This window comes from Talpa europaea (assembly GCF_964194135.1).
Source record: "Talpa europaea genome assembly, chromosome: 12".
NCBI classification, from domain to species: Eukaryota; Metazoa; Chordata; class Mammalia; order Eulipotyphla; family Talpidae; genus Talpa; species Talpa europaea.
In genome coordinates this window covers 79,211,014-79,237,798 of record NC_140079.1, presented here as the reverse complement: position 1 = coordinate 79,237,798, position 26,785 = coordinate 79,211,014, and the positions used below count along the sequence as shown (strand labels likewise).

Here is a 26,785-nt window from a genome sequence, read left to right as displayed (position 1 = left end):
GGAGGGTGAGAGAATTCACCAGAGCCAGAGCAGGGAGCAGAGCTGGCAGAAGGACCGAAGTACACTGCTGAGGGGAGCAGTGGGCGGCAGGAGAGGTCTGCGCGCCATGTGGGACCCTCCTCCGGTGGCTGGGGAGCAGCCGGGGATCGAACCGGCGCCGCAGAGGCAGCGGGCAGTTTCGCAACCCAGTGCTCAACCGCTGCGCCCCCGGGGAGGCCCCCACATATGCTTTTGAGGAGTACCTTGCACCCAAAGTTCTGGTATTGGGTGATAGATACAGCAGTGAGTAAGATGGGCAAGGTCGTGTCCTTATGAGCCATACATTCCAGTGGGAGGGGAGCGAAGATAAATCAGCAAATAAATGAGCATGATAATATCAGATAATGCAATTAACTTAATGATAAATTTAGCGCTGCACTGTGGGGTGTCCGCAGCCTCTGCAGCGCGGGTTCGATCCCAGCCAGCAGGAGAGAAACCCACATGGCGCAGCAGACCTCTCCTGTCTCACCCACTGCTCCCCTCAGCAGTGTGTTTTGTCAGTCTGCCTGTTCTGTTCCCTGCTCTGTCTCTGGTGAATCCTCTCACTCTCCCGTGCATCTGGCCTGTGCCCCGGTTCTTGTATAAATAAATAGATCTTAAAAAAAAAAAAAGATAAACTCATTTTGAAAAGATCACCCTGACAATATTAGAATCTAGGGAGAAAACAGGAAGCAAGAAGTGTTGTGTCATGCCGGGGGTGGGGGAGGGGTCAGGGGGTTGGGAGTAATGAGTGGATCTGGAATATATTAGAGCTAATAGATTGGATATGAGGGCCTGAGGGAAAGAAGGATCAGGGATTTAGACTTCAATAACTAGGTGGATAATGGTGCTATTTATTAAGATGAAAGAACAAACAGGTATTGGTGTAGGCATGTGAGCATGAAGCGTTCTGTTTCAGCCATGCTCTATTTGGGGTGCCTGTCAGGCATCCAGGTGGAATCTGAAGCTCAGTGTTGTGGTCACATAGGGGTTTTAGTTAGGGACTCATTGGTATTCCAGGGACTGGATGAGTTGCCTAGACTCTAGATCTTAGAGCCCTGGTTCTCAACTAGCCGTGATTTTGCAGCTCCAGGTCTGGAAGAAGTTACTATAGTATTGCTGGTAGTGGTGGGGTTGCTGCTGGCCTCTGCTGGGTGGAGGGCTGGATCTACTAAATACCCTACAATGCACAGGGCAGGCCCCCACAGCAAAGAGTGAACTGTAAGTATGCTGACCCTCACCTAGAGTGAGATATAGAGAAGAGATGACTATGACCCAGGGCATTCTTATGTGAAGAGGTAGACCCTCCCACAAAGAAGAAAGGGCTGAGAAGTGGAGGGTGAGGGAGGGGGAGAAGGGAGGGGAGCTGTCCTGGAGGCCAGCAGAAGCTGAGACATGGAGGAAGAAGGAGAGAAGGAGGAGTCCTCTATTGTATTAAATGCTAAGAGGCCCCATCATTTGAACAGAGACAGGACTAATGAGATAGGCAAAATGGGTACTATTGATGGCTTTGATTTGATTTGTTGGGGTTTCTGTGATTTGTTGGGGTTTGAAGGTCCCAGAGGAAAGGTTGTATCAAAGCCAATACTGACCATTTCCTCCCTGCTCAGAATGTTTTACTTGTGTAATTTCATTAATCCACACACAATAGGTAGGTACTCTTATCCTCATTTTATAGGAGTGGCAATACTGTTATCACCCCCTTTTACAGAGGCAGAAAATTGCTGAGGCACAGAGAGGCTAATTACTCCCTGAGATTAGGCAACCGGGAGTAAGTGGCAGAGCTAGAGTTCAGACCTAGGCAGCTCTGACTTGAGTCCACATTATTGAAGGGGAGACAGTGAGTGGACACCACCTTTTTGAGAAGTCTTGCTGTAGAGGGGAACAAAGGCAGGTTCAGAGGGTGCGTGTGGATAGGACTCTTCCATGCGGAGCTTGAAATTGATGGTGATGTTGGGGAGGTGAGAAGCTAAGTCCTTGAGGAAGTGAGAAGGATCTCTGAAGTGGGCCTGAACTGTTTTGAGCATGATTACCCCTGGACTCAACTTCTCCCCTGTCTGATCCCTGCTATCCTTCAGAGGCCTGCTGGCTACCCAGCAGGAAGCTGCAGCACAGGCCCAGCACTTACCCCCTGTGTCCCCAGGGCACTGGAGATGGTTGTGGCCAGGAAACAGTGCCAAGTGCAGGCCTGTAGTCAGAAGCCAGAGCCCAGGCTGGCTGGGCAGTTAGAGTGCACGTTCTGTCAGTGCACGTTAGAGATTCTCCACCCAAAGCTGGCTTTCGTGATCCTTAACACAAGCCTACAAAGCCCCCATGAGGGGACTTGGGCAGCCTCCCCAGGGTCTTCACTTATTCTCACTGAGCGGTGGCCGAGCAGTAGTCCTTTGAACTACCCTGGGCTCCCTCCTGCTCCAAGAAATGTTACCTTCATTTTTCCTCCCTTCTCCACCTGTCTAAGCTATTTGCCTAACTTCCTGTCTCAGCTTAACTCATCTCAGGGATCCCTTCTCTGTCCCCCCAACTTGGTGAGGCCTTCTGTTTTTAGCTTCTCTGACATTTGGATGCTGACTCTCTTATTGTCCTTTTCCTACTTGTATGTTTTTGTCCAATGTCTGTTGGATTGTAACCTTTGTGAGGTGGGTCTTATTTACCACAATTATTTCCACTACCTGGCATCTCCTCAGTGCACAGTAATTATTTGCAAATGAATTGGTGGCTATTTCACAGCCTGCTTGGTTCTAATATGACTCAGTTATGTTGTGCTCAATGTTTTATTCTCTATGCACATCTCACTATATGTTTTTGAAGCTTTCCTGCTCACTTATATGACTTTGTCTTTCCTTGAAGGTATTAAAGAGTTTAAATCAATATCTTACTTTGTGCCTATTTATAGAAATCAGAAAGAGATGTTCTAAGCTTGTGCACTGTTGATTTTTCCCCATAGGATGCCTGGTTTGGTTTTGTGTGAGCCAACTGAGCTTTACAACATCTTGAATCAGGTCACAAAACTATCCAGATTAACTGAACCCAACTATCTCTGTTTATTGGGTAAGTATATAAACAATTGGGTAAGTGAACAGTGTCCTTCAGACAAACTTTTGAGGCTAGGAGAACTAAATGAGTTTAGAAAACTGTTAGACTCCTTAGACATAGTTCAAAACACGGCTACTAACTTTAACATGACTTGGAAATTATCCCAGATTTCATCTAGAAGAGTACTTCCTGGAGGACTCCAGTTCTAAGTCCTCTTGTTACTGTTTTCAAGAAATATTTTAAACATCTAACAAACATGTAGTAACACTAATAAACAACAGTGTCTCTACCACTCAGATTTAACATAATAAATAAAATGTTACCCCAGAAGATGTACTACCTGTTTTTTGTTCCCCATCCTGATTCTATTCCTTACCTCCCCAAAAATGACTGCTACACTTCTACTATATATGCAGGCATCCTAAAATAATACATGGTTTAAACATTTACACAAATAGTACCATAATGTACAATCATTCTGCCAGTAGCTTTTTAAAAAAATTTTTTTAAAAGATTTATTTATACAAGAACTGGGCTACAGGCCAGATGCATGGAAGGGTGAGAGGATTCACCAGAGACAGAGCAGGAAACAGAACAGGCAGACTGATGAAATACACTGCTGAGGGGAGCAGCAGGTGAGACAGGAGAGGTCTGCCACATCCACCCTGTGTGGGATTCTGCCCCGCTGGCTGGGATTGAACCCGCGTTGCAGAGGCTGCAAACAGCTTCACAGTGCGGTGCTCAACCGCCTGCGCCACCAGGGAGGCCCTTTGCGAGTAGCTTTTTTGCTTTGAATTGTATTTTTGAGATTTGCCCTATCATCTGGAAGATCTAGTGTATTTGTCTTAACTGCTGGTTGAAATGTGTATCCATTTCTCATTGATTGTAGTGTGGTGCACTACACTTGTGTTGTGGTGGTATTATGAGCAGTGCTGCAGCAAACAAGATTGTGCGTCTTTCCTTATTCATGTGTGAGAGTTTCTTCAGGATATATTCCTAGAAATTTAATTGCCTAATTACAGATTCAGCTTCTCTATATTATTGTCAAATTGCCCCCAAAGACGTTGTATCAATTGCTCTCTCATCAGCAGTGTAAGAAAGGTACTTTCTGGTTTTGTTAGCCTTTAACAATTGGATTGGTTATAAACTTGTATTATGACTGTCCTCACATTTGAAAATTGTCATGAAATACACACATTTACTATCTTAACTATTTTGAAGTGCACAGTTCGGTGGTATTAAATTAGTTGAAAAGCCTTTCCTTTCTCCCATTGAATGGCTTTAGCACCATTGTCAAATCACTTGACCATTATGTCAGGGTTTATTTCTGGGATTTCTATTCTATCACATTGGTCTAACTATTTGTCTTTATGCTAGTACCACACTATTTTGATTACTAGAGCTGTGTAGTAAGTTTTGAAGTCAGGAGCTGTGAGTCCTTCAACTTAGTTGTTTTTTTTTTTTTTTCAGAGTTGTTTCTTGAGATTTCACATGAATTTTAGGATGTTTTTATTTCTTCAAAAAATGTCATCTAAATTTTGATAGATTTCATGGAATCTGTAGAATGTTTTGGGTAGTATTGACATCTTAACAATATTAAGTTTCCTAGTCCATGAACAGGTAATGTTCCATTTATTTGTCTTTTCAGGAACATTTTTTAGTTTTCATTATATAAGTCTTTCAAATCCTTGGTTTAGTTAATTCCTAAGCATTATTTATTCTCTTTGATGCCATTTAAATTGTTTTTCAATTTCCTTTTCAGAAGATATTTGCTAGTGTGTAGAGGTGCCACTGAACTTACGTGTTGGCTTTGTGTCTTATAGCTCACAATACCATGCTTACTTTCATTTGTTTTTCAATCATACAGACCACTTTTCTGACTTCTTTTGCACAAGATTATATTAAAATTCATTCATGTTGTTGAATGTAGCTATTCTGTAGTTTAATTTTTGTTGCTAAGTGGTGTCAAGGATAAACAATGGCAGATAAGAGTTAGTGGTAGGGGGCCTCCCTGGTGGCGCAGCGGTTGAGCGCTGGGTTGCGAAGCTGCCCGCAGCCTCTGCAGCGCTGGTTCGATCCCCGGCTGCTCCCCGGCCACCTGATGAGGGTCCCACATGGCGCGCAGACCTCTCCTGCCGCCCGCTGCTCCCCTCAGCAGTGTACCTCAGTCCTTCTGCCTGCTCTGCTCCCAGCTCTGGCTCTGGTGAATTCGCTCACCCTCCCGCGCTTCTGACTACCCAGTGCTTGCATAAACAAATAAATAAATCTTTAAAAAAAAAAAAAAAGAGTTAGTGGTAGGGATGGACTCAATGAGACACTGTTCCTAGGGATGGACTCTAATCAGTGAGACACTGTTCCTACATAGCTACACTCTTTTGCAATGAACGGATTCCTGTTGCTCCATATCCTCCTCATTTGGTGTTGTCAGAGTTTTGGGTTTTTGACATTTTAATAGGTATGTAGTGGTATTTCACTGTTGTCTTAATTTGTAATTCCCTAATGACATATGATGTTGAACAACTGTATATATCTTTTTGGCCATCTGGATATTGTCTTTGGTAAGGTGTCTTTTCCTATCTGATGAGGTTTTTATTCCTATCTTTTTCCCATTAAAAAAAATCTGGTTATCTTCTTATTGCTGAATTTTAAGAATTCTCTGTGTGTGTGTGTATACACTTATATATGTATATATATTTATATAAAGATGTATTTATTTTATGCATTCAAGACCTGGGGTGCAGGCCAGAGATGCGGGTGGTGAGAGGATTCACCAGAGACTGAGTGGGGAGCAGAACAGGCAGACTGACTGAAATACACTGCTGAGAGGAGCATTGGGTGAGACAGGAGAGGTGTGCTGTGCCATGTGGGTCAGCTACCTGGCCGGGGATCGAACTCATGATGCAGTGGCTTCTACCACCAGGGAGGCCCCTCCTTGTATATTTTGAATAAAAGTTGTTTTAGGACTTTTTATATATAAGTCTTCATCTCTGCTCAATGCTCCTCCCAATTTTGGGAAATACCAACACCCCAGCTTCTGTCCTAGCTGAGGCATTAGAACCTTAGCTCCTACTTTCTAGAGTCTGAATTTGGGTCTAAAATTCCTTGGGGGTTTAGTATGAACTCACTCTGCCTCTGATTTACCCCCTCCCTGCTGTTTAGCTCTCAGAGAAAATGACTCCCTAAATCAAAGATACGAAGTCTCACCACCTCTGGGAGGATGTATGGGTATGGGGGCAGGGGAGTCATGTGTGGCAGGGCAGAGTAGTAAAACCACAGACCTTGAAGTTTAAACTGACAGTAATGGTCATCTACCTGACAAACAGATATAGGCTGGTGATGTACCTGCTGGAAGTAGTTTGAACATGAGCTCTTTGCAAATACAGTTACTAATTAAATACTCTCCTTTTCAGATGTGCGTTCCAAGTGGGAATATGATGAAAGCCACGTGATTACAGCCCTTAGAGTGAAGAAGGTATGGAGCAGAGTTAGGAACTGGGGCATGCTGGCTACACAGGAGGGTCTAAAGAGTGGGGATTATATTCTAGATCTAGGAGCTGGCACCTATTATTGGATACTGTTGGCAGCAGGGGCAGGACCATCCCTGGACATCCCCCAGGGGTTTCCTGTACTTCACCCCCACTTCCTAAATTATCCCTAATACCGACCTCCCCCCGCCCCCATACCACCTTAATCAACAGTGTCTCAAGTAAATATTGCTTTAATTCCTTGACTGATATTCCAGGTATTGTTCCAGACCCTGGAGCTACAACAGAATACAAGATGCGTTGGGTTTATTGTCCCTGCACTCCTTAAGCTTCTGTTCTACCCAGAGAACAGATGATAAGCCATAGAGATAGTTACTGTAACCCAGAGGTGGAAGCCCCTCCCTTTTCTGCCTAGCCTTCTCCTTCCCACCTTCCTTTCCCCACTCCAACTTTTTTTTTTTTAAAGATTTATTTATTTATTTAATTTATTTATACAAGCACTGGGTACAGTCAGAAGCGCGGGAGGGTGAGAGAATTCACCAGAGTCAGAGCGGGGAGCAGAGCAGGCAGAAGGACCGAAGTACACTGCTGAGGGGAGCAGCGGGCGGCAGGAGAGGTCTGCGTGCCATGTGGGACCCTCCTCCGGTGGCTGGAGAGCAGCCGGGGATCGAACCGGCGCTGCAGAGGCTGCGGGCAGCTTCGCAACCCAGCGCTCAACTGCTGCGCCACCGGAGAGGCCCCCCCATTCCAACTTTTTAAGAAGACAGAGCTCTGCAGGTGGTCACCATGTCCCCACCACTGCAGTGTAGGCTCATTCCCCACAACAGTGTGTCTTTTCTTTCAGGTAACTGGCAGGTCTTTATTCAGGTCTGTCTCTGCTCTTGGCAGTCCTCAGCACATGCTCCACCCTTGGCTTTCCAAGTTCTCTCTTGCTTCTCTCTCTCTTTGGTTCAGCTTCATTTTCTCCTCCTGCTGCCTAGAGGAAACCATTGATGTGTCCCTGTGTCCTTGATCTCCTTCATGTCTATAAGTACACCTTCTTGCTCTGAGATGTCACCCAGGCTCCCAGCTTCAGTAATTAGCTGTCGTGTCAGCCTCCCCACCCCCCCAACTCCCTTCCTACTGTGCTGTTAGATCTCTGGCCCTCCCCTGCATACACATCTTCAGGGACCACAAACCCTGGTTCAAGAGTTCTTTCCAGAATAAGCTTGCTGCCTGACATCCTGCTTTCCTCACCCAATCCAGCATCAAAAACTTTTTTTCTCCTCTGAATTTCAATTTTCTCATTCTATATTTTAGCTCTTAATTTCAATTTTAGGCTTTTCTCTGCTTCTTGTAACCTATTCAGAGATAGTCACTCTGACCTTCATGATATGTGGCCCTTAGTTTCTTTTTTTTTTTAAGATTTATTTTATTTTATTTTATTTATTTATTTATACAAGTACTGGGTACAGTCAGAAGCGCGGGAGGGTGAGAGAATTCACCAGAGCCAGAGCGGGGAGCAGAGCAGGCAGAAGGACCAAAGTACACTGCTGAGGGGAGCAGCGGGCGGCAGGAGAGGTCTGCGCGCCATGTGGGACCCTCCTCTGGTGGCCGGGGAGCAGCCGGGGATCGAACCGGCGCTGCAGAGGCTGTAGGCAGCTTCGCAACCCAGCACTCAACCGCTGCGCCACCGGGGAGGCCCATGTGGCCCTTAGTTTCTAACTGTCACCCAACTCTGCTTATTTCTTTGATTCTGGCAGCACCCCAGCTCTGGATAGAGACATTTTCTCTGCCTCAGTCCCTGGGAACCCCTCAGCCAGGGTCACACCTATCCCCTCCATTCCCTCCATTCTTGTTTGCCAGCAGATTGCAGGCCTTCAGGCAATCCTAGCCTCAGCAGGACTCAAAGTCCCCCAACTTGGCATTCATGGCCTTCTGATTCCACATCACTACATGGCCTTATCTCCAGCATGCTTCACCTCACCTGATGCCTGAATATCACTGCATTTCCTCGGTTTTAAAATACACATATTTTAACATTTTTTGAAGTTGAAGCACAGCTGCAATTGATCTGCACTTTTAATGTGGCCATATCTTTTCCTCCAACCAATGAGTGGTGGATATCTATTGTTTTTCTGTCCAGTACGCCTGTTATTTTTTTTTTTTTTTTGAGGGAAACTCCTCCTCTCCCTGCTTAAATCATGGGGCTCTGATGGTGCTCTCTAAAGCAGGGTCCAGTCACTGGTCACAGTGATTGGCCGTGGGCCTAGGATGAAAACTGAGTAAGTCAGAAGTGGAATTAGAGAAGGCAGCTCTTTCTATTCTGGAGGTAGAGTTGGAGGATGGGAGCCTGGCAGTGGTGGTAACCATGACTCAGACCTCAGGAGAATGAGAAGTCAGGGAAAGGCAGAGAGGAGCACCTGAGATGAAGATCTGGGTTATAGAGCCTGGGTTCAGGTTTTTTAGGAATCACATTGCTTTTGCCTGAAATGGTGTTATAAGACAATAAATCCCACCTTTTATGAACTCTCCTGATTATAACTGGTGGTGCATCTTAACAATCAGTGGCCTCTCAGAATCTAGGAATATAGTCTGTGGGGTCCCCTGAATATGTATTTGTCCACAAGCCTCCCAGATGTTCAGCCTGGTCCCTGGCATCTGATAGGTGCTCGCTGCCCATTTGTTCACTAAATGACTGAAAGCTGTTCCTTCTGCCTGAAACATTCCCCCAAATCTTGCCACCTGGCAAATTTCTATTTGATTTTGCTGTCTCCTCTCAAATGCACCCTGCTCCAGCCATCCAAATCCTCCAGGCCACCTTTTCCCATTCTGAATCTCTGTATTCCAGAATCTCTGTATTCCAGAAGCTAGCATCATGTAAGTCAAAGTAGGTCCTCAATGAAGGCTTGCTTAATGAATGAATGTCCATCTACATCCTTCCCTGCTCTCCCACCTACTCCAGCCTCTCTGTGCTATTTACACCTTTCCTGTGTGCAAGCTCTTCTCCTCACTCAGAACCTCTCTTTCCTCACTATCACCTGTCTAAATCTTGCTCATCCTATGAATGCTGTTCCATAATTCCTTCTGACAAATAAGGTTTCTCCCCGTGGGGGTCCCAGAGAACTCTCGTGGCCTGTACTCCCATGGGTCTTGCCTCGCTGCCTTCAGTGGAGTACATGTGCACTGGTCCTAGTCCTCTGTCGGGGCCTTTGCATCAGCCAGACCAGATTCAAAGGATAAATCAGTCCCAGTCCCCCTGAGTAGAGGGGCTGTGAGGAAGCATTGTGAACAAGGGAAGACTGGCCTCTCATCTACCATCCAGAGGCTCCCCTGAGCTCGGAACAATACCCTTTGGGATCCTGGGCCATTCTGGCACTGTGAGAGTGGCCCCTTCTCAGAGGAAGGCATCTGTAGTTCCTGCCCTTGTGTTTCTGTCATGGTAACTCACTACTCCCCGACTCTACTCTTCAGACTTCATGACTCTTGTTTGCCTACTTGTTTCTATAACCATATGTCTGACCTGCCACGTGCCAAGCACTGTTCCAGAAGCTTGGGATACAAAAAGAACAAAACTCTTGCTCTCCCAGAGTTTATGCTCTGTCTCATTACATCTGCCTGCCATCGCTTCTGCTTATTTAAGCCTTCTGTTTTCTGTCCTCTTTATGGGGGCAACCGCTCTCCCCCGAGAGATGTTCAGTTGGCCATGGTTGCTCTGATAACACACTCGTGCCAAGGCGCCTAATACAGTAGTCTGTGGCCGGTCAGTAGACCAGCTGTTCTTTGGCCAGGCACTTGGCCAGTCTTTGGTCCAGTCAGCAGTGGTCAGCTTTTCACAGTAGAGGTTGTGGGAATGGAAGATCCTCAGAATTTAGCAGGCTCTCTGGTCCACTCTCAGTGCTTCCGTGCCTGCAATTGTAGTCAGGAGAATAGGTACGGTTCTACTGGTGGGGAATATTTGCTCAACTGTACCTGCCCACCAACAGACCTTTCTTGTGGTCTCTCTAGAAGGCAAATGAGTATCTTTTCCCGGAGACTCTGGATCTGGAGTGTGTGAAATACTGTGTGGTGTATGACAACAATACCACATCCCTGGAGGTAATCTTAAAACAAGATGGAAAGGATGTTGACGAGGACTCTGACGACATTAAAGAAGGTGGGTCTTGACAAGCGCAGTGTGAATAATCATTAACAGTTAGTGAACAGTAGTGAACACTTTGCCACATGCCAGGAACCGTGCCAAGGGCCCTGCCTGGGTCAACTCTGTAGTCTTCAGAGCAGCCTCCTAAGGGTATTACTGTGGAAAACTGGGAAGGGTCTGAGATGTTTCCCTCCCTCAAAGATGATGAGTCAGTCTACTCAGTTTCCTGGATGCTGTCAGAAGACAAGAGGTTCCTGGGTCAGAGATGAAGGACTTTGTTAACTCAGAGCAATAAGAATAGCCAGAATGTCATCATGAACCTGCACTGTTGCCCCAAGTTCTTCTCAAGCCCCTGTTCGTAGAGGGTAACATGAGGAGGGTACAGAGTTGAGAAGTCACCTGCACATGTACATTATAGGAGAACCCTGAGCTGAGGGGGCCTGAACCTTTTATGATGGATAGAAAACCTGCCTGACCTTGGTTCTGAAGGGGAAAACTGTCTCTGTCTCCCAAGGCTGTTCTACAAATATCCTTGAAAAGCCAGTGCCTCTGCTTTATATATAGGATATATAGAAATGTGAGACCATAGAGATGTCTCCTAAAAGGTTACATCCTTATTTTATAGATGGGGAATTTGGGGCCCAAAAGGGTAAAGTAACTCACCCCAGGTCCCACACCTATTGCTATGTAGCAAATTAATCCCCAATTTGGTAGCCTGATATCTCAGCAAACACTGTGAATTGAATTGTCCACTCCAGAATTCAGGAGCAGAATAGCTGGGAGGCTCTGAAATGGGTCTGTCCTGAGGTTGTAGTCATGATGTCAGCCAGGGCTGCTGTCATCTGAAGGCCTGACGGGACTGGCGTGGACTGTGTCTGAGATGACACAGTCAGCAGTGGTCAGCTCTACTGTGCCTAGCTAGTACGTGGCTCTAGCCAGGAGACCTCCATTTCATTCTGCCTGTTGGCAGGGTGTCCCTGTTCTTTGCCATCTGGACCTCTCTTGTTTGGACAGTCTCATGACATGGCAACTGGTTTTCCCCAGAGTGAACGAGCTGAGAGGGAGAGTGAGGGAAAGCCACCTGCCCTTGGGACTTATGCACAATCACTTTGGCCACATTTTATTCATTAGAAGCGAGTTATTACGTACAGCCTACCCTCAGGGGCAGAGCACGTAGGCGCCACCTTTTAAAGATTTATTTATTTATTTATACAAGCACTGGATATAGTCAGAAGTGTGGGAGGGTGAGAGGATTCGCCAGAGCCAAAGCAGGGAGCAGAACAGGCAGACTGACCAAGTACACTGCTGAGGGGACACAGCTGGGCGCCCCACAATGGGCGCGGCAGGAGAGGTCTGCGTGCCATGTGGGACCCTCACTGGCAGCCGGGGATCGAACCAGCGCTGCAGAGGCTGTGGGCAGCTTCACAGCCTAGTGCTCAACCACTGCGCCACCAGGGGAGGCCAAGGCACCACCTTCTAAAAGGAGGTATTTGGAGGGATCTGTAGACATGATTTTAAACCATCATGCCTAGTAAGTAGGGGGTCAGGATCCAAATCCAGGGAGTTTGGCTTTGACAGCCTCCCAAGGCCTGGTTAGTGATGGTGGAGAACAATGATGAATCACTCTGGCTCTTTGCCAGAGCCTTAAAACGCAGTCATCTAATCTGTTTTATCAAGGCACCACTGTCTCAATCCAGCTCCCAGTTTGGGGCTGACCACCTTTTGTCATTGGCCTGGGAGCTCTGCTTTTTGTGGCACTGAAGCTAGTATCTGTGTGTGCAGTTCCTCGGGTCAGGACATTCACACCAGCAGTCACTGGGTGGTGCTAGGCTTCCATCTTTAATAAAACCAGTCTTGCCTGGAGGCAGACAGCTTCCCAAAACTCATCCTGTTGGGCTCTAGTCTGCAGTCCTGGGATTGGGGACTGGACCCTGAAATGCTAAAAATGGTTGTCAGTAAAGATAACCCCTCTGCTTTCTAAAAAATGACCTCACTGCTATTCTCACTCTGTGGGAAACCAGAACCACAAAGCAACAATAGCAGATAACCCAAACCCAAACCCAAACCACAAACACCCTGCCCACTCAAGGCAACTTTTCTCCTTTACAATGGTATCTTTCAGCCTCCCTGGTGGCGCAAGGGGTTAAGCACTGCACTGTGAAGCGATCTGCAGCCTCTGCAGCACGAGTACGATCCCTGGCTGGCCAGGGAGAAACCACATGGGGAAGCAGACCTCTCCTGCCTCGCCTGCTGCTCCCTTCAGCAGTGTATTTCAGTCAGTCTGCCTGTTCTGTTTCCCACTCTGTCTCTGGTGAATCCTCTCACCCCACACATCTCTGGCCTGTACCCCAGCTCTTGTATGTATAAATAAATGAAAATCTTAAAAAAAATAGAATGGTATCTTTCATATAAATGCAGTCTTTGGGTAAAAGACCATTTGAAGGTTTCTCCCACCATTCTCTCCTTTCCACTGTTAAACACATGCCTCCCGGGACCCCCAAGGAGAGCTGGGTGTTGGAGGAGCCTTCATCACATCCTGGAAGCAGGTGTCAGTTTCCCTGTAGTCTTTTGCTCCTGGCCTCCAGGTAAGGTATAGCCAACTTGTGTGCCCTTTGTTACATCTTGTCTGAATCTTGGGATGTTCTCAGGACTTCTCACTGAAGTTTCTAATTGTCTCCTGGCCTTCCTGCAGCTAGGAAGGCCAGATCCCATGCTCCTGAGTGTGAATAAACCCTCCAGTGGGTCTTGCAACATTGGTGGGGAGCATCTGTCTGATTTAAAAAACAGCAGCAATGTGGCCTGGGACACCCTCCCCAACTCCCTGGGGCCTCTGACCCAGCAGTCATCATTTAGTCTCTTGCTCAGAAGGGAGCCAGCAGCCCCATGAGACCCAAGCTGAACTCTCTGGCTCCCAAACCAAGCCATTTGGGGTGGTCTTTGGCTCTTCTCTCACTAGCTGCCAGATCTCTCTGACCTGACTAGTTCCAGGCTCTTCACCCAAATGTAAGACCCATCTCAGGCCACCTATGTCCTCAGCAACCCCTGCTAGAATTGAATTTCTCTTCCTAGACCAAAGTTGAGTATAGAAGTCAGATGCTGACTTTTTCCTTTTAAAAATATTTTTATTTATTTATTTATTTGTGCATACAAGAACTGGGATGTAGGCCAGAGGTGCAGGGTGGAGGGGGGTAAGAGGATTCAGCAGAGACAGAGTGGGGAGCAGAACAGGCAGATCTACTGAAATACACTGCTGAGGGGCGCAGCGGGCAAGACAGGAGAGGTCTTCTGTGCCATGTGGGTCATCTCCCTGGCCAGGGATCGAACTCATGCTGCAGTGGCTGGCGATAAGTTGATAGAGCTGTGTCTTCAACCCCTGCACCACCAGGGAGGCACCCTTTCTCCTTTTTGGGGGGGCTCTCCAGGGTCTGCTACACCTGGAAGTGAGGTGTCAGATCCTGGCCTCTGGGTAGCTTGGCTTATCTATAGTGATACAAGCTTCCCATTACATATATCTAATTTGGTGTTTGATAGTGATTCTGCAGATCAGTGAAAGCACTTAAGATTAAAGTGATGTCAAAACCACAAAGAGATATCACTTCACTTCTACTAGGATGGCTATAATCAAAAAGACAAGTGTTGGCAAGGATCCGGAGCACACATGCATGGCTGTTCAGAATGCATGGAAAACAGTTTGGCATTTCCTCAAAAACCATTCACTTCTACACCTTGAATAGGTGAATTGTGTGGTATACTATATGGATATATATAACATTTCCTTTTTGTTAAGCCATCTCTCCTTACAATGATCTAGAGATTGATATACAATCTCAGAGTTTATGGAGTGAGAGAACAACCTACTTGGTAGTAAGTTGCTTATTAAATTTTAATTTTAATATTCATCTCTATCTTTGCTTCACCTTCCTAGATAATTGCTTTTCAGAATAAAGTGGCCATCCACTGGAGCTTTAGACAAATGGTGAACACAGAGGGGTCACATCTCTTTGGTCTCCGCTTTTAGGAGTGAAGCTTGGAACTGCCCTTGAGTGTGGCACAGCCCTGGCCCACCACACCCGCCACCCCATCCACATCCTGAAAGGGGGATACCAGCTGTTCTCAGCCATGTACCACTTCTTCCGGACGCAGAAGATCATCTGGATGCCACAGGTAAGGCATAATTGGGGTGTATGGGCTTCCCTTTGGGACCAAAATGTGGGGAGAGGGGTAGGAGACTGAGGAGACAGACAATATGAAAAAGATGGGAGAGATGTCAGAGACTGAGCTTGGGAAATAAACTTGGGGCAGCCAAAAGGTCCAGTCAATGAACCTTTATATGAATTTATAATTGTCAGAAACGGGCAAAGGCCACTGTGGTTTTGAGAGGCAAGGTCTGTTTGGAAGACAAGAATCCCAGGGGGGATTCTGGATGATGGGCGAAGTCAGACAGGCATCATGATTTGAGGCTGCCTTGCCATTCTTAGCCATCTGGTGCCACCAGCCCTGGCAGGGTGCAGAGGATACAACAGAGGGTGAGATGGCAGCCTCTGCCTATGAAGTGTCCTTCTTCTAGCAGGGGAGACCAGGGACTTACCAGGTACCTGGAATCCAGAGGAGAGGCACTTGCTTCCTGGAGCCAAGCCGGGAGGAGGTGCTTGTGAGGAAGAGAGCTGGGTAGCGGGCACTTAAGCTGCTAGGCACATGGGTAGTGATGCCTGGCAGGCAGAGCATTGTGCTGTGTCTGGTTTATTGAAGACTATAAATAGGATTACATGTAACACAAGATAACCACACTTTGATTTTTGACTCTAGGGGTGTACAGCCTGTCTCTCCTTCCTGCCAGGCACTCCTCCCTCCTGGAGGGGTACCTGTCACTGGCTTTGCAGTGTATGGAGGGTATCTTTCTTCTTTGGAAACATCATGCTGCCAATAACTCACCCCTGCCCACCTTTAAAAATAAGTTTAGTAAAGTGTAATTGACATAGGATGAATTGCATATATTTAAAGTGTGCAGTTTGGTCAATTCTGACATGTCTACATATATATACACCTATGACTTGCCCTGCTATTGGGGAGAGGAATAGGGTTGTGGCTGATGGTAACTTCCAGGGTGTGAGTGAGGTGAATTCTATTTTAGATGTTTATGGCCTTCTTTAGGATGTCGGTACCTAGTATTGGCCTCTCCCTGCCTTGGAACCTTAATTCAAGGATAAGATTGAAAGCCTTTCCTCTTTTGTTATGTGTTCTACCACTCAGTAAGATATGAGCGTTACTACTGTTCCCCAAGGAATAGTAAGGGTGATAGAGGCCCTGAGACTACCCCTCCCCACTTTAGACCAAGTGACTTCTTAAATAAATCAGGTTTTACTTTGAGCAAAGGGGTTCTGTGACTAAGATATGTAAAGACCACACTAGCGAGGGAGGATGGTGAGCCAGCACAGGGTTTTAAGTCAGAGGTGGCAATGTCAGATTACACTTGGAAAAATTAATTCTGAATGCAGTGTGGAGAGCAGATCAGAGAGCAGCATGAATTTGGGGAGACCTGCTAGAAGGCAGGGAGGGAGAGGAGAGATTCAAGAAATAATTAGGAAGTGTCACTGATTAGACATGGAGGGCCACAGGGCAGGGAAGAATATAGGGTAATGCCAGGTTTAGGTGGGACAGGTGACCCGTGGTGTGGCTTACTGAGGTGGGGGACATGGGAGGAGGAAGCAAAGTAGAGGGAGGCTATGAGCTCTGTTTGGACACATTAACCTGAGATGCCTATTTTTCTTACCTTTGTTGAGATGGTCGTCCACACTGTCATCTAGAACATACTAGCTCTTTATAATACAGCACATTGTTATCCACGCCACACCCACTTCCCCTGCAGCCCATACAAACACAGGAAAGGAAATCGGTTTGAAAGCAACAGGAAGAGGGTTGATAAATTTGTGATAGGTGTTTGGCAAGATTTTTCAATGAAAGTAATGGTGTTTCATTTTGCTCCAGCAAGCTGAGTGTCCTGAGTGGGGTCAGCTGAGCTTTGGGTCACATCTGCAAGCAGCGGGCCTGCCTGCATGTAGAAGGGTCATACTTCTCTTTCTTAAGATTGAGGATTGGCCCAGCTGGCCATCTTCTCTCTAATTACAGTTTTTGAGGCTGACAGCTTGGCAAGGATTTGGGTTTTCATTTTTTTTTAAGATTTATTTATCTATGCATACAAGAGCTGGGGTACAGGCTAGAGGTGCGGGGGCGGCGAGAGGATTCACCATAGAGTGGGGAACACACCAGGCGGATCTACTGAAATACACTGCTGAGGGGAGCAGCGGGCGAGACAAGAGAGGTCTGCTGTGCCATGTGGGTAAATCCCTGGCCAGGGATCGAGCTTGTGCTGTGGACAGCTTCACAGTGCTGTGTCTTAACCCCTTGTGCCACCAGAGAGGCCGAAGGATGTGGGCTTTCAGGGGGTTCACTAGGTGGGGAGACTGCTGAGGCCAGAGGACTCTGAGAAGGGCTGAAGCAGACGGCAAGTAGCCTGAGGTACCTACAGTGTCATTTCTGAGTCAGACTCAGAGCCAGAGGAATCTTAGAACTGGGTTTTATCTTTGTAATTATTGGAGTGTGGTGGGGGAAAGGGGTTTCTAAACAGATCATATTGGAAGCATCAGGTGATACAGCAGTAGTGGATTGTGTGTGTGTGTGTGTGTGTGTAGAATATTTAAGATCTACTCTTAAAAAAAACTACTCTTTTAACAACTCTCAAGTATATAATACAGCATATACTACAGTGTTGTTAGCTATAGTTACCATGTTGTGTATTAGATCTCCAGAATTTAGTCATCTTAGTTTTTACCCTTTGACCAGCATCTCCCCATGTTGCCCACCCCAGACCCTGGCAGCTCTCAGTCTCTTCTGTTTCTGTCAGTTTGGCTTCTTTAGATTGCATGCATAAAGGAGATGATCGTGCAGTGTCTTCTCTGGTTTATTTCACTTAGCATAATGCCCTCCAGTCTATCCATGTTGTTGCAAATGGTAGCATTTCCTTTCTATAGCTGAGTAATACTCCATTTTATATTCACATCACGTTTTCTTTATCCATTCTTCCTTGAGTGGACACTTAGGTTGTTTTCATGTCTTGGTTATGAGTATTGCTGCAATGAACATGGGGGTGTAGATATCTCTTCCAGATAGTGATTTCATTTCTTTTAGTTATATACCCAGAAGTGTCATTGTGAGATCATATGGTAGTTCTAGTTTTAATATTTTGAGGAACCTCCATTCTGCTTTCCATAGTGGAAAGTGACTAGGGGGTTTCTTTACTCCTGAATTTCTTTGAGCCCTTAATTGCTAATGTACAGTGTGAGTTTCTGAGAGCAGGGTAGCATAAGTACTGCTCCCATATGTGCTTAGTTCTCTGAACTTTTTTTTCAAAGTGCATCGTGAGGGACTTGTTTCTTGGAATACATGTTGGGAAGTGTAGAAATAATCTTTTTCTTTGCTTCATTGTTTTTCAAAGAAACTAAAATTTTTCTTACTCTAACTTTAGACCTGGAATTCAGTGGGCGTCTATGTAAGTGTTCTCCCTACCACTTTAAATCAGAACTCATCAGAATTTCATCAGTATTCATTTCCTAAAGGCAAATAGGCTCTATGTGAGTAGTTTCATTGTTTTGTTTTTTTTTTTTAATGGTAGCCTCTAAGTGTGATAAAAGGGCTCTATCTTTCTGGTCTCCCTCTCCCCCAACTGGACAACTGGTTTCCACTGTTCTGGGCTACAGAGGGTTTGACTTGAATCTTTGTGTACTCGGTCTAATGCAGACAGGTGCGGTGGAGAGAGTTGGGGTGTCTGCCTCCATATCAGCAAACTGTGCTGTGACACTGTGGTTCAGTCCCTCCGTTGTGACCAGTCCTCTAACTCCCCATGCAGGTTATTGCCAGTTTCTCTTAATGCATACATTTCAGTCTTATTCGCTGCCCTGGATTGTCTTTCTGTTTGATGAGTAACATTTCAAGAGACAAGACAAAAAAAAAAAGTCAAAAGACAAAACCAAATCTAAGCAATGCAAAAACAAAATCAGCTTCTTCCCTGGGGGGATATTATCAAGTATATATATATATATATATATATATATATATGTGTGTGTGTGTATATATATATATGTATGTATATATATGTATGTATGTATGTATAATAGATATATGTATATTATTAACCTTTTTCTGTCCCCACCTCAGGAACTGGATGCATTTCAGCCATATCCTGTTGAAATAATTCCAGGTAAGATCTACCTGGGTGATTTCAGGCAAGCGTGTGACCCTAAAATTCAGAAGGATTTGAAAATCAAAGCACATGTCAATGTTTGCATGGAGACAACACCATTGTAAGTAGAGCTATTATTGATTTTTTTCAGAGTAAGCATCATCTATTTATACAAGATACTTAGTGCAGTGCATGTAGAGAGTTGAAAGAGCTCTTAGAAGTCAACACACATCTATTCCTGGGCTGAAGTTTTTTTCCTGGCTTGGCCATGGCATCCTCTGCCCCAAACTGACATCCTGTACTTACCCTCTAAATATTATCAAAAGTGGTTGAAGGTGAGTGGAACATGTGGACATATGGAAGAGCAAAACTGTAACCCCCCCCCAAAAAAAAATCTCACCAAAAGTAATGCTTTCCTGGTATTTAACACTATGGTACAAAGTATCCTATTCTTTTTTCCTGATTTGCCTGCTTTGCCTCATCTCAGGCCCTCTGAGAAATAACTCTTGTCTTAGTCCATTCAGACTGAGAATAGGACCCAATAGACTGGTGACTTAAAAACAACAGAAATGTATTTCTCAAGCTGTGGAAGGAGGAAGTCCAAGATCAAGGTGCCAGTGAATTCAGTGTCTCACAAGGGCCTGCTTTCTGGATCAGGGCAACATCTTTTTACCATGTCTCACAGAGTAGAAGGAAGACTGATGCTCTCTAGGGTCCATGGGGCATGAACCTACAGGAGGGCTCCAGACAGTAGTTTGTGATGAACGGAGGCCCTCAGTCAAAAGCCTCTAAGGAACTGAATCCTGATAACAATCATGTGAGTTAGGAGCAGCTCTTCTCCAATTAAGCCTAAAATGAAACCAGATGAGAGACTCAGCCAATAAGTTGACTATGACCTTGTGAGGAATTTCGAGCCAATGGTATCTAGTCAAACTGTACCCAGGTTCCGGATCCAAGATCCAAGCTGGATGTTCTACAAACACCAGATACATGTTTGTAGTTTTTTTGTTTTTTTTTTTTAATAGAGGCATGTTTTATTTATTTATTTATTTATTTTGTTTGTTTTGTTTATATATGCACTGGGTACAGTCAGAAGCGCGGGAGGGTGAGAGAATTCACCAGAGCCAGAGCGGGGAGCAGAGCAGGCAGAGGGACCGAAGTACACTGCTGAGGGGAGCAGCAGGAGGCAGGAGAGGTCTGCGCGCCATGTGGATCCTCCTCCGGTGGCCGGGGAGCAGCCGGGGATTGAACCGGCTCTTCAGAGGCCGCGGGCAGCTTCGTAACCCAGCGCTCAACCGCTGCGCCACCGGGGAGGCCCTACATGTTTGTAGTTGTAAGTCACTAAGTATTAGTGTATTTTGTTACACAACAAAAAGGAGTGTAGTCTTAAAGCAACTGAGAATACCCAATTTTATACTCAGAGAATATATCCTTTAAAAATGTAAAGGAGAAGAATTTCCCTTTCTGACCATGATGGAGTAAGTGGGATAAGATTTATAATTCCACTGAAAAACCCAGACAAAATATCTGTGAACGAGAGATTTCACACAATGACCAACAGACAACACAAGGTAGTGATTCCTGAGAGATGGAAAAACCAAGGCGAACCCAACAATGGATCCAGCTTATTGCTAAGAGATAGTTTGTAGGTCACTATACAGGTGTGGGGTCATGCTTTGTGAGTTCAGGGTAGCGAGCTGAGAATTCAGAGAGGTCAAATTGATTTGAATTTACAGGAGAGACCTGCTTAGAGAATGGAAAACTCAATACGAAGAATTAGAGCTCTGGGCAGCTGCTTAAAAGCATGTGCCTATGAGGAAACTTGTCAGGCTGGTCATTGATTAGAAGAACCACTTTTGTAAATGTGTCAGTTCTACCCAGCTGGTCTACAGGTTCAATGCAGTGCAATAAAATCCCAGTAGGTCTGTGGAAATTGATATAGAACTAAGACATATGGAAATGCAAACAGCAAAAATAGCTGAATATTGAAGAACAACACATGGAAAGTCTTCCTTGACCAGATGCTAAGACTTAAAAAACTACCTGCTTATGTTACCGGTGCAAGAGAAGAAAGGAAACCTGTAGATGAGACTGGAGTCCGAATATAGACCAGTGCATACGTGCTCTATGAGATTGGTGCTTGTTTTCTGAGAGGGTTTCAGTTTCTTGCCTGTATCTCCTGGTATGTGCCCAGCATCCTCTCTATTTCTGCTGCTGTGAGAGGGACTCCACAGTGGGTAGAGTGTCAGTCTGTCCAATTATCGGTGGTTTTCTTCTGTTTAGTTTTGAAGGTGATGCTGACAAGCTTCTGCACATCCAGATAGAAGATTCCCAGGAAGCGAATATTTCACCTTTTTTTCGTCATCTCTGTCACTTCATTGGTAAGGAGCTTTCTCTAATCAAGCAGCCTGTGCTCAGGGCCAGAGGGTACCCTGAACTCATCCACGTTCCTATTTCTGATCGTGACCCTCAGTGCTCAGGAGAGTAAGGACAGGGCCCAACATGAGCCTTGCCAGGTGTGGACAAGTCCCAGAACCGCCTCTTAGGGACCCTTGGTGATGTGTGTGGCCATGTTCACCTTGGGAGCCCTGGGGCCAACTAAGTGCACCAGATTGTGGATTGAGCACTCTGTTCTGGTCCTGGTTGGACCAATGTGGCCTTTTGGGCCTGGTTGAGCTGTACCCTGGCCTCACTACATCTATTGGGCGGTCTTGAAGTGAGGCTGGGTATGTGGTTCATGGGGGCCTGCTCATGGGCTGGGCTCTGGGACCCAGACGTGAATCTCACTCCATCCATGCCTGCCCTCCTATCTGATCTGGAGGATGGGATGGAAGGAAGTCTCTAGAGCCCTTAGCTGTGACGTCTGAGACTCCCAGTTGATGTGCCCAGCATCTCTGTATTCTGCCAGCCACAGCAGTGCCTGCCTGTTGCCTGACTCACTGAGAGTGGGTTTTCAGACAGTCCCAGGGCTCAGGATTACACAAGAGGAGCAAGATCCTGCCAAGAGTGAGGTTGTGTCAGGTCAGCATAGAGATACTTTCTTGGCACCAACACAGCCCCCTGCCTGAAATGCTGCATGTAAGGTAGAGGGTGACATTTTGATCTAGCCATGCCTCATTTGCCCAGAAGGTTGCAATTATCTTTTGACTAGGAGCTGAAACAGAGACTAGCCATGTGTCCTACCATAGAATGGCACAGCCCTATGGCACAAAGATGCCCCCTCTTGCTGCCCCACCTTACTGGGGGACTCTGGACCAGGCTTTAATTGCTCAGTGCCTCAGTTTCCTTATTTATACAGTGAGGCACTTGACTTTAGTCATCTCTGAGTTCTCCGCCAGTGCTGACAGTCCACAGTGGTATGTTTACTACTTGGTATGTTTATCTTCAGTTCTTGGGGGTTACCAGGCCAGACCTAGGATGCCATTTCAGATACCTCCCCTACTCCTTAATGAGTGAGATTCATAGTCTCAGGGGCATTAAATTCACCTGCCATCTCTGTGCCAGACACTGGACTAAGTACAGTACAGAACCTTATGAGACAAGTAATATTCTATTATTCCATTCCCATATGAGGAAACTGTGACTAAGAGTGACATGCTCAAGACCTACAGCCAGTGAGTGGCAGAGCCAGGATTCATACCTCGATTACACTATCTCTGTCAGCACCCAAATGCTTTTGGGAAATGATCCTTTCATCCTAACCAAGGGAGACCAACTGGAAGGGGATCTTCCTGGGCTGGAAAACCTGGAAAGCAATGAAAAGGCCTTGGCAGGATAATGCTGAACACCCAGGTGTCATTCTCTAGAACTGCTGCCAGTTCTGAGGGCCCTCAATTGCCAGGCAATGAAAGAGATGTACATGATTAGCTGAGGACATCGTGTACTGGTTCTGAACTCACTCTTAGACCCACTGAGGCCAGTCATTTTACAGCAATCCAGGGAAGAAGGCTATGCATAACCCCCACCCTTCCTTCCTTTTGCAGACATTCATCTGGAGCTTGGCTCTGTTATCCTGGTCTTCTCCACTTTGGGTATCAGTCGCAGTTGCACAGCTATTATAGCTTACCTCATGCACGCGAGAGAGGAGACCTTGGAGGTATGCTTCCCCTGGCCTGAAGCCCTGGCCACCTGCAGTGGTGGGAGGAGTGGGGCCCCAGCACTGCCTTGAGCCCTAACTGGGAGGTGGGAGGGGAAAGGTTCAGGGAGGGAACTCCAAGTCCAGAGCTTTACTCAAGCACCCTACATCCAAGGACTGGGTCTCAGTGGTCCAGCTAGAGGCTGAGGCTGGGCACATGGGTGAGGCCCAGAGGACTCAGGCTAGGCAAGCACTATCTGAGTGTCCCCCGCTGCTGTCACTCTGTCCATCAGCATTTGTTGGTGGTTCTGGCTTCTGCTTAGAGTCACAGGATTGCAGTGCTGGCGTGGCTTCATTGTGTATCCAGGCCAACCATCTTCCTTTACCCCTGAGGAGAGCAGGGTCCACAGAGGGGAAGGAAGCAGAGACCCATCATTACAAACCCTTTGGGAACTCAAGTTCATGACTCTCAGGACAGTGCTTTCTGCTGTCCCCTGCCCAAGGGGATGGGGGAGCTTTGCAGGCGCTGAATGGTTTTGGCGCCCTACTGAAGTCATTTGACCATTTATGCGAAGGTTTATTTCTGAGCTGTTTATTCTGGTCCGATGGTTTAAATTTCTGTCTTTATGCCGGTATTACATTGTTTTGATTATTTTAATTTTGTGGTACCATCAAAGGTTTGAAACCAGGAAGTGTGAGACCCCCAACTTCGTTTTTCTTTATTCAAGATTGTTTTGACTGTCCCGGGTTCCTTGATATTCCATGTGAATTTTAGGATGGATTTTTCTATTTCTGCCAAAAACGGTGCTGGGATTTTTTTTTTAAAGATTTATTTATTTATGCATGCAAGAGCTGGGGTACAGGCCAGAGATGTGGGGGGGGGGATGAGAGGATCCATCAGAGACAGAGTGAGGAACAGAATAGGCAGACTGACTGAAACACACTGCTGAGGGGAGCAGTGGGCAAACCAGGAGAGGTGTGCTGTGCCATGTGGGTTGCTCCCTGGCCAGCTGGGGATTGAACTCGGGCTGCAGTGGCCTCGGATCACTTCATAGTGTGGTGCTTAACCCCATGCACCACCAGGGAGGCCCGGTGCTGGGATTTTGATAGAGAGTGCATTAACTCTATAGACTGCTTTGGTTTGTATTGACATCTTAACAATATTAGTCTTCTAATCTGTGTCCATGATGTCTTTCCATTTATTTGTAGTTTTCAGAATACAAGTTTTTGATAAGTTTGTTCCTATATATTTTTTCTTCTTTTTGATGCTATTATAAATAGAATTGTTTTCAAATTGTTCATTTGTAGTGATATGCAACTGTTGATTTTTTTATCCTGCACCTTTGCTAAATTAATTTATTAGCTCTAATAGGTTTTTTTGGTATAATCTTCAAGGTTTTTTACATATAAGATCATGTGATCTGCAAACAGGTAAGTTTATGTCTTCCTTTCCAGTTTGGATGCTTTTTCTTTCTTCTTGTGCCTTATTGCTTGGCTAGGACTTCCACTATGTTGAATAGAAGTGGTGAAAGCTGGGCATCCTTTTATTGTTCTTGATTTAGTTTCAGTTTTCACCACTGAGTATAACATTATCTATGAACTTTTCATACATGACCTTTGTTTTGTTGAGGTAGTTTCCATCTATTCCTAGTTTGTTGAGGCACCACTTTGGCTATTTCCTTTTTCCTCTGTCTTTAATCCAGATGGAGGCCAGCTTGTTACCTTCCTTCATGTAATTACCCTCCTGTATCTTAGGGTAGATGCCTGAAAGAATGTAACTTCAATTTTCTCTTTTCAGAGAATATACCCATAGTTCTCTGCCCCTTTCCATTCATTTATGCACTCACAATGCCAACCTTTGTTGAGGCTGCATTGTGCCCCAGCCATGAGCATGGTGCCTTCCTGCTTATGGGAGGTTTCACAGATGTCTATCATTGGAGCCAGCTGAAATAAGAATGATTTCTATCCCCATATCTAGAAATAGGCGCAAGCCTGTTCCTTTGACTCTTTGCCCCAGTGTGTCCAGCCGTTCAGTCTACTGCTGGCCCCTGAGCAGGTGCCTCCTGTTCCTTTTGAGCTGGCTCTGATCTAGACAGAAAGAGCCCAGGTCCAATCCTGAAGTTCTCTTTTTCTCCTTGCATTCGTAGAGGTCCTGGGTCCATGTTAAGAAGTGCAAAAACAACATGCGTCCAAATCGGAACTTTGTGGCTCAGCTGTTACAGTGGGAGCAGGTTGTCCTCGGAGACTTCACCACAGACATCTCTGATCCACTCTACTGATCTCCTCTGTGGCCAGCCACGGGTCCTGAAGAGCCTTGCTAGAGACTTCTTATGGGTGGTGGGCCAGGATGTGTAATCAGGTTGGTCTAGAAGCAGGGCCTTTGCTGCCCAGAGCCTCATGTCAGCCTCCTGATGTGGTTCTTTCTAGGCTTCTTGTTCACACCACACAGCAGGTGTACTCTGCTCAGACTGTGAAAACCCACATTTTTGGGGCACCCTGGACACCCCTATTACACCTCCTGAGGCTGTCCCTGGAGGAGCATCTGGCAGCCCCACATGTCCTGCGTGACTTGGATCCTTTAGGGGCTGCTGGTGCGTGTGTGTGTATGTGTGTGTGTGTTGCTGCTGCAGGAGTTCCTCCTACCTTGTGTTGGTCCACAGGGGGTGTCATGATGCCCACCCGGAAAGAGAGATCATCAGCCCTAAATGTGCCAGGCCCAGCCTTGGCTCAGTTCCTAACTGCTACACTCTGCAGCTCTGGACACGGGCACACCTTTGTCTCTACTGCAGTCCAAGCCTTCCCTTCTACTCCTCCCCTGGTCGTTTGTACAGATTTCTTTTCTTTGGTCCCCACTCCTTTTTGCCTGAGTTTACCAAGAGACTCCTATTCCTCCCACCCGCCACACTAGGTTTCTAAAGATTCCTCAAATCTTTTTTTTTTTTTTTTAAGCAAGTGAGTTTTATTTATTTTTTTTTACCTTTTTTTTTATAAATTTTATTGTTATATTCCCCATACAATTGCAGCCCCCCCATTCTGACCCCAATCCCTCCCCTCCCGCCCCCGCCCCCCTAAAAGTGTCTCTGGTTCATAGTTTTCTGTTGATTTTGATTTTCACTTTCTTATAGTTATTCATTTTCCTGGTCCCTTATTTAAGTTTTCTAGATTCCTGCTATGAGTGAGACCATCCGGTATTTTTCTTTTTCTTTTTGGCTTATTTCGCTGAGCATGATCCCTTCCAGCGCCATCCATGTTGCTGCAAATTGCATGTGTTTATCTTTTTTGAATGCTGAGTAATATTCCATGGTATATATGTACCACATCTTCTTGATCCAGTCATCTATTTTTGGGCATTTGGGTTGTTTCCAAAGCTTAGCTATTGTAAACAGTGCTGCTATAAACATAGGGGTGCAGGTGTTCTTTGGAATTGATGTTTCTGTGTCCTTTGGGTAAATACCTAGGAGTGGAATTGCTGGATCATATGGAAGCTCTATGTTTAGTAGGTCCAGAAATCTCCACACAGCTCTCCACAGTGGTTGGACCAGTTTGCACTCCCACCAACAGTGCAGAAGAGTTCCTTTTTCTCCACACCCTCGCCAGCATTTGTTGTTGCTAGTTTTTTTAATATGTGCCATTCTCACTGGTGTAAGATGGTATCTCATGGTAGTTTTGATTTGCATTTCCCTGATGGCAAGTGATGTTGAACATTTTTTCATATGCCTGTTGGCCATTTGCATTTCCTCTTCAGAGAAGTTTCTTTTTAGCTCTTCTGCCCATTTTTTGACTGGATTATTTTCTTTGTTGTTGTTGAGTCTCATCAG

General features: G+C 45.9%; 1 protein-coding gene across 2 annotated transcripts; it reads left to right on the top strand.

The window, feature by feature from the left end:
- Positions 1-2,963: 2,963 nt before the first annotated feature.
- Positions 2,964-25,246, top strand: STYXL1 (serine/threonine/tyrosine interacting like 1; the record flags this gene model as incomplete). 2 transcript variants are annotated; one of them, XM_084251534.1, is made up of 8 exons in its annotated part: positions 2,964-3,066; positions 6,462-6,523; positions 10,524-10,671; positions 14,675-14,820; positions 18,868-19,013; positions 21,176-21,273; positions 22,876-22,988; positions 25,115-25,246. In XM_084251534.1, the coding sequence occupies 8 exons, from the start codon at positions 2,964-2,966 to the stop codon at positions 25,244-25,246; spliced, it is 948 nt and encodes a 315-aa protein (XP_084107660.1). The 2 variants fall into 2 exon arrangements, with proteins under 2 accessions (XP_084107660.1, XP_084107661.1); XM_084251535.1 differs by lacking the exons at positions 10,524-10,671; positions 14,675-14,820.
- Positions 25,247-26,785: the final 1,539 nt, after the last annotated feature.